Raw genomic sequence first — 7500 nt, forward strand, 5'->3', positions numbered from 1 at the left:
TGCAGCACGCTCATGTGCTTAGGACGTTTAGCTGGTTAATCACTGGATGACCTGGGTACAAAATGTGGCGCACAATGCAAAGTGGTCGTATTAAGAATCTGAAATTAGTCGTCTCCCATTCCCTTGAAGAAACAGGTGCAGATAGTAAACCGCAGCACAGGTCTTCACCTGGGACAGGGAAGATTCAGTCCTGATGAATCCTGACAACAATATTTATTATCGAAGATTAAAGTTGAATTCTGTTCAGGACCGGAGAGTATCTGGACAGTTTATAACTACAGCTTTTAGTTTTACTGATTAAATGAGCCAACAGATTTGTTATAATACATCACTGCGTTCTACACCTGTCCTGTCTGTCTCACCTGTATGACGTCTACAGCCAGTGGGCTGAAGCAGTACTGGTCGATGAGTTCAGGTGCGCTGCTGGTCCAGCTCTGCTCGTCTCTCCTTAGAGCTGCGTTCAGCCACAGCTTCACTTTGTCCTGAAGGACACAAACATCTCAGTAACAAACACAAACGCTGAGAGAACTGGCTCCCGGCTGCTGGGCTTTACCTCTTTGTGGCTCAGGTACTGGTCCTCCAGCCGGTCCAGCTGGTCCTGCAGCAGCAGAGAACCCAGACAGGCTGTCTTGATGTTCCCCTGCAGTTCCTCGTGGTTTAATATGTCACTGAGGAGAAACAAACACCTGAGACCTCCAGTCACTGACAGCTCTTCATGTAGGAACACCTGGACCTGGTCGGCCAGAACCGTTTCATGTTGACATATCTGCTATCAGCGTGTCACCACCCACAACCTGAAACTGTTTCAACACTGACAACATACAGCTGAAGGCTGAAGACCTCAGGTCCAGGTGTGACACCGATGACCCAGTGAACCCCTGCAGTGTGTGTGTGTGTGTGTGTGTGTGTGTGTGTGTGTGTGTGTGTGTGAGACTCACTGTGGATAGCAGTGATTGGTCCAGAATAGCAGGTATCCACAGTCGTCTGCTTCCAGTCCAGCAGCAGCAAGTTCAGTCAGACGGGAAGAGAAGTTCTGATGGTACAGTCCAGCGTACAGGTTCATGATGTCCACCTGAGGAGGGTAACAATCCTTCACCGTCCTCACCACCGTCAGCAGGTCCTCCTTCACACGCCTCCCCATACAACACACCTGCGCAGGTACATTAGTAACTACTGATGTTGTTACCAGGGGAACTTGTCTGCTCTGTAGCTGTTGACTCACCTGCCTCTTCACAGGTGAGGACAGCCCCTCAGCTCCACCACAGTCTTCCTCACTGGCCTTCATCAGTCTGGACTCCACCATCTTCTGTAGCAGACCGTGGTGAGCGCTCTGAAACTTCTGAGGGCGCCACTCCGGCACTTGCTCCTCCAGACTACCTGTCCAGCGCCGGTCCTGCACCTCCTGCTGCTGGATTGAAGCAACAGCACTCCTCAGGACCTCCAGCTGCCCTGAAGAGGGGGAGGAGGAGGAAGAGCTAGAAGAGGAGAAGGAGGAGGAGGAGGTGAAGGTGTTGTGGACAGCCATCGATATCTGCAGTCTGAGAGCCTCGAAGTCTTTCTGCAGCTGGTCCACCTCCAGCTCACATGGGGAGTCCTGACTGAAGAGCTGCTCCTCCCTGAGGATCAGCTTCCTGCTCACCTCCTCCAGCTGCTCCTCCCTCTGCTGCTCCTCCTCACGGTCCAACTCATCGTCTGCAGGACACAAAACACATGACGGAGAGCAGGTTCAACATCACAGCTGCCTGTTCTTGAGTTCTGATCAAGTCCAACCGCTGGAAACATGAAGTTCAATCTGAGCTCATTAGTTCTAAAGGTTCTGTTGGTTCTGATCTACACGGTGGTCCGCCTGATAATGTTGTTGTGTTGATCTGATGATGTTCTGTTGGTTCTGACCTGCATTGTGTTTGTGGTTCTGCTGTTTGCGGTTCTTCCAGATCTTTGCAGGGTTCTTCAGTTTGGGCAGTCTCCTCCTCTCTCCTTCCCGGTTCTCCTCGCCTCCTGCTGCTGAACATTCAACAACAACTTTATCTACATGTTGGTTTGACAGTGAACCAGTGTTCTGTGGAGAACCTAAAAGAGAAAAGATTGTAGAACCAGAATCATCTGAAACCCTTTTGGATCAACACAGAGTTTAAACACGGAATAAATTATCTTAAAGGCTCGTTTAGGACGTGTCCAAGTCCATTAAACTGGTTGAACATTGATAATCTGGGTGCATTGACAGAACATACCCAGAACACACAGAGAACACAGAGAACACACAGAACATTCACAGAACACATAGAACATTCACAGAACATACACAGAACACACAGAGAACACACATAGAACACACAGAACATTCACAGAACACACAAAAAACACACACAGAACACACATAGAACACACAGAACATTCACAGAACATACACAGAACACACAGAGAACACACATAGAACACACAGAACATTCACAGAACACACAAAAAACACACACAGAACACACATAGAACACACGGAACATTCACAGAACATACACCGAACACACAGAGAACACACAGAACATTCACAGAAGATACACAAAACACACATAACACACAGAGAACACACAGAACACACAGAACATTCACAGAACATAGAGAACAGAGAACACACAGAGAACACAGAACATTCACAGAACACAGAGAACATTCACAGAACACTCACAGAACACAGAGAACATTCACAGAACACACACAGAACACACACAGAACACACATAGAACACACAGAACATTCACAGAACATACACAGAACACACAGAGAACACAGAGAAAATTCACAGAACACACAGAACAGAGAACATTCACATAACACACAGAGAACACAGAGAACACAGAGAACACACAGAACATTCACAGAACATAGAGAACAGAGAACACACAGAATATTCACAGAACATACACAGAACACACACAGAGAACACAAAGAACATAAACAGAACATACACAGAACACACAGAGAACACACAGAACACACAGAGAACACACAGAACATTCACAGAACATACACAGAACACACAGAGAACACAGAAAATTCACAGAACACACAAAACACAGAGAACATTCACAGAACACACAGAGAACACGTAGCAAACACACAGAATATTCACAGAAGATACACAGAACACACATAACACACAAAGAACACAGAGAACACAGAGAACATTCACAGAACACACAGAGAACACACAGAACATTCACAGAACACACAAAACATTGACAGAACATACACAGAACACACAGAGAACACAGAGAACACACAGAACATTCACAGAACACACAGAACATTGACAGAACATACACGGAACACACAGAGAACACAGAGAACACAAAGAGAACACAGAACATTCACAGAACACACAGAACATTCATAGACCATACACAGAACACACAGAGAACACACAGAACATTCACAGAACATACACAGAACACACAGAGAACACACAGAACATTCACAGAACAGTCACAGAACATACACAGAACATACAGAGAACACAGAACATTCACAGAACATACACAAAACACACAGAGAACACAGAGAACACATAGCAAACACACAGAACATTCACAGAAGATACACAGAACACACATAACACACAAAGAACACAGAGAACACAGAGAACATTCACAGAACACACAGAGAACACACAGAACATTCACAGAACATAGAGAACAGAGAACACACAGAACATACACAGAACACACACAGAACACAGAGAAAATACACAGAACACACAGAACAGAGAACATTCACAGAACACACATAACACACAGAGAACACAGAGAACACACAGAACATACACAGAACACAGAGAACATTCACAGAACATAGAGAACAGAGAACACACAGAACATACACAGAACACACACAGAACACAGAGAACATTCACAGAACACTCACAGAACACAGAGAACATTCACAGAACACACACAAAACACACACAGAACACACATAGAACACACAGAACATTCACAGAACATCCACAGAACACACAGAGAACACAGAGAAAATTCACAGAACACACAGAACAGAGAACATTTACAGAGAACACATAGCAAACACACAGAACATTCACAGAAGATACACAGAACACACATAACACACAGAGAACACACAGAACACACAGAACATTCACAGAACATAGAGAACAGAGAACACACAGAGAACACAGAACATTCACAGAACACAGAGAACATTCACAGAACACTCACAGAACACACACAGAACACACATAGAACACACAGAACATTCACAGAACATACACAGAACACACACAGAACACAGAGAACATTCACAGAACATTCACAGAGCATACACAGAACACACAGAGAACACAGAGAACATTCACAGAACATACACAGAACACAGAGAACATTCACAGAACATAGAGAACATACAGAGAACACACAGAACATTCACAGAACATACACAGAACACACAGAGAACACAGAAAAAATTCACAGAACACAGATAACATTCACAGAACACACAGAGAACACAGAGAACACATAGCAAACACACAGAACTTTCACAGAAGATACACAGAACACACAAAGAACACAGAGAACACAGAGAACATTCACAAAACACACAGAGAACACACAGAACATTCACAGAACATACACAGAACACAAAGAGAACACACAGCACATTAACAGAACATACAGAGAACACACAGAAAATTCACAGAACACACAGAACATTCACAGAACATACACAGAACACACAGAACATTCACAGAAAATACACAGAACATTCACAGAGCATACACAGAACACACAGAAAACACACAGAACATTCACAGAACATACACAGACCACACAGAGAACACACAGAACATTCACAGAACATACACAGAACACAGAACATTAACAGAACATATACAGAACACACAGAAAACACACAGAGAACACACAGAACATACACAGAACACACAGAACATTCACAGAACACACAGAGAACACAAAGAACATTCACAGAACATACACATAACATACACAGAACACACAGAGAACACACAGAACATTCACAGAACATACACAGACCATACACAGAACACACACAGAACACAGAGAACATTCACAGAACACTCACAGAACACAGAGAACATTCACAGAACACAGAGAACATTCACAGAACACACACAGAACACACACAGAACACACATAGAACACACAGAACATTCACAGAACATACACAGAACACACAGAGAACACAGAGAAAATTCACAGAACACACAGAACAGATAACATTCACAGAACACACAGAGAACACAGAGAACACATAGCAAACACACAGAACATTCACAGAAGATACACAGAACACACATAACACACAGAGAACACACAGAACACACAGAACACACAGAACATTCACAGAACATAGAGCACAGAGAACACACAGAATATTCACAGAACATACACAGAACACACACAGAGAACAGAAAGAACATTCACAGAACATACACAGAACATTCACAAAACATAGAGAACAGAGAACACAGACCATACACAGAACACACAGAGAACACAGAGAACATTCACAGAACACACAGAGAACACACAGAACATTCACAGAACATTCACAGAACATAGAGAACAGAGAACACACAGAACATACACAGAACACACACAGAACACAGAGAACATTCACAGATCACACACAGAACACTCACAGAACACAGAGAACATTCACTGAACACTCACAGAACACAGAGAACATTCACAGAACACACACAGAACACACACAGAACACACATAGAACACACAGAACATACACAGAACACACACAGAACACAGAGAAAATTCACAGAACACACAGAACAGAGAACATTCACAGAACACACATAACACACAGAGAACACACAGAACATTCACAGAACATACACAGAACACACAGAGAACACAGAGAACATTCACAGAACATACACAGAACACACACAGAACACTCACAGAACACAGAGAACATTCACAGAACACACACAGAACACAGAGAACATTCACAGAACATACACAGAACACACAGAGAACACAGAGAACATTCACAGAACACACACAGAACATACAGAACATTTACAGAACACAGAGCGGGGAGAACAACATGCTCAGATCATAAACAGACTGACTGAATACTGTAGTTTCATCGGGTCAGTGAACGCACCACGACAGGGCACAGACGTGTTTAAGTGTTTATAATTAATCTATTAATAATTAATATCAGAGCAGACGCTACAGGATCAAAGCGTTTCTCCTTCATGAGTCTGCAGGCTGAACGAGGTTTCATAGGAATCAATAAACTATCGATAATCAGCTGCTCAGAGGAGGAAACAAAGCCTCTTTTAGAATAAAACTCTCCACACGAAGTTAAAAGTGAGACCAGCAGCCGTCTTACCTCTCATCCCTGCTCCTCTGTGTCTGTGACGGGGCGGCCCGGAGGAGGGGCGGGGTCACACGCGATGACGAGGAGTCTGTCTGTCTGAGTTCTCATCAATTTTCATTTATCTTTTTCATTTGATCATATTATTTTACGTCATTTTTATTCGGTTCCTTCTTATTTAATTTGTTTTTCTAGCGTTTTGTATGAAATAAATTCTGAATGTGTTGTAATGGTGGTCTGGTGTCTGTCAGTGGCTCAGCCTCAGTCTCAGCGGGTCTCTGGCGCCGCCCAGTGGACACACCTCTCACTTACATCTGAGTCACAGTAACTGCTGCTGCTCCTCGTGAGACAGGGCACATCATGACATCATCATGACATCATCACTGATCTTAAATACTAAACACAATCACAATGAACTCACTGGACCTGGGGCCTGTTTCAGCTCTAGACTGACAATCTGAGCTGTCAAACTCAGTTTTCAGTTTCAGAACAGGTGTTAACAGTTCAGTCACCTCTGAGTCGAGGTTAGTGAAGTGAAGCTCCTGCATGAGGATATCAAAAGCCCTCATCGATGGAACGCAGATAACATGATCCACCATGGCAACAGGTGAAAAGAAGCCTCGATCCTCCTACTTTTCCCCAGTGGAGTTGGAAATATTAATGACTGCATGCAGAAAATGAGTCTATTTTCAAAAGAAAGAGAAATACAGCAGAGCAAGAGCTTGTGAGGCAGAAAACTGCTGACCGAGTCAATGCGTGAATATTGATTGGAGAGAAAAAAGAAATGTTTTGTCTTGAGTGTTCCACTCATTCAGCATTTATAATGAATGGGTGGATCATTCATTCAGTATAATACATATAAATATAGTCCAAACAGGTAAGGTATAATTTCATTGCAAGCAGTTGTGGTGAAGTTTAACCTGCCCTCAGTAAGCAGTTTCACGGATTATGTTTCCCGGGTAACTGACTCAGAGTTACACTGAACTGGCTTTGTGAAAACAAAAAAACGAAAAATGATTGTCCCTCATCTCACAAAACCTGCTTTCTGAAAAGGGCCCTGCTGAAAAGGGGTTCTGCTGAGTCCTGCCGGGCAGAAAGGAAACCCAA

The 7500-nt window shown here is 43.5% G+C and overlaps 1 protein-coding gene across 7 annotated transcripts in view; it reads right to left on the reverse strand.

The window, feature by feature from the left end:
- Positions 1–6649, reverse strand: part of tnfaip2a (tumor necrosis factor, alpha-induced protein 2a) — a 12336-nt gene extending 5687 nt beyond the window's left edge. Inside the window, exons 1-7 of one of the 7 annotated variants that reach the window (XM_037086881.1) lie at positions 6409–6642; positions 1894–2004; positions 1640–1692; positions 1223–1475; positions 939–1150; positions 554–668; positions 363–482 (exon numbers count right to left, since the gene is read on the reverse strand). In XM_037086881.1, coding sequence (XP_036942776.1) covers positions 363–482; positions 554–668; positions 939–1150; positions 1223–1475; positions 1640–1692; positions 1894–1899 — 759 coding nt within the window. In that variant the 5' untranslated portion in view covers positions 1900–2004; positions 6409–6642. Of the gene's footprint in view, positions 1–362; positions 483–553; positions 669–938; positions 1151–1222; positions 1693–1893; positions 2071–6142; positions 6161–6408 lie in introns of those variants that run through there. The other 6 variants (XM_037086882.1, XM_037086879.1, XM_037086878.1 and 3 more) reach the window with 6 other exon arrangements.
- Positions 6650–7500: the final 851 nt, after the last annotated feature.

Source organism: Acanthopagrus latus, chromosome 22 (genome assembly GCF_904848185.1).
Source record: "Acanthopagrus latus isolate v.2019 chromosome 22, fAcaLat1.1, whole genome shotgun sequence".
NCBI classification, from domain to species: domain Eukaryota; kingdom Metazoa; phylum Chordata; class Actinopteri; order Spariformes; family Sparidae; genus Acanthopagrus; species Acanthopagrus latus.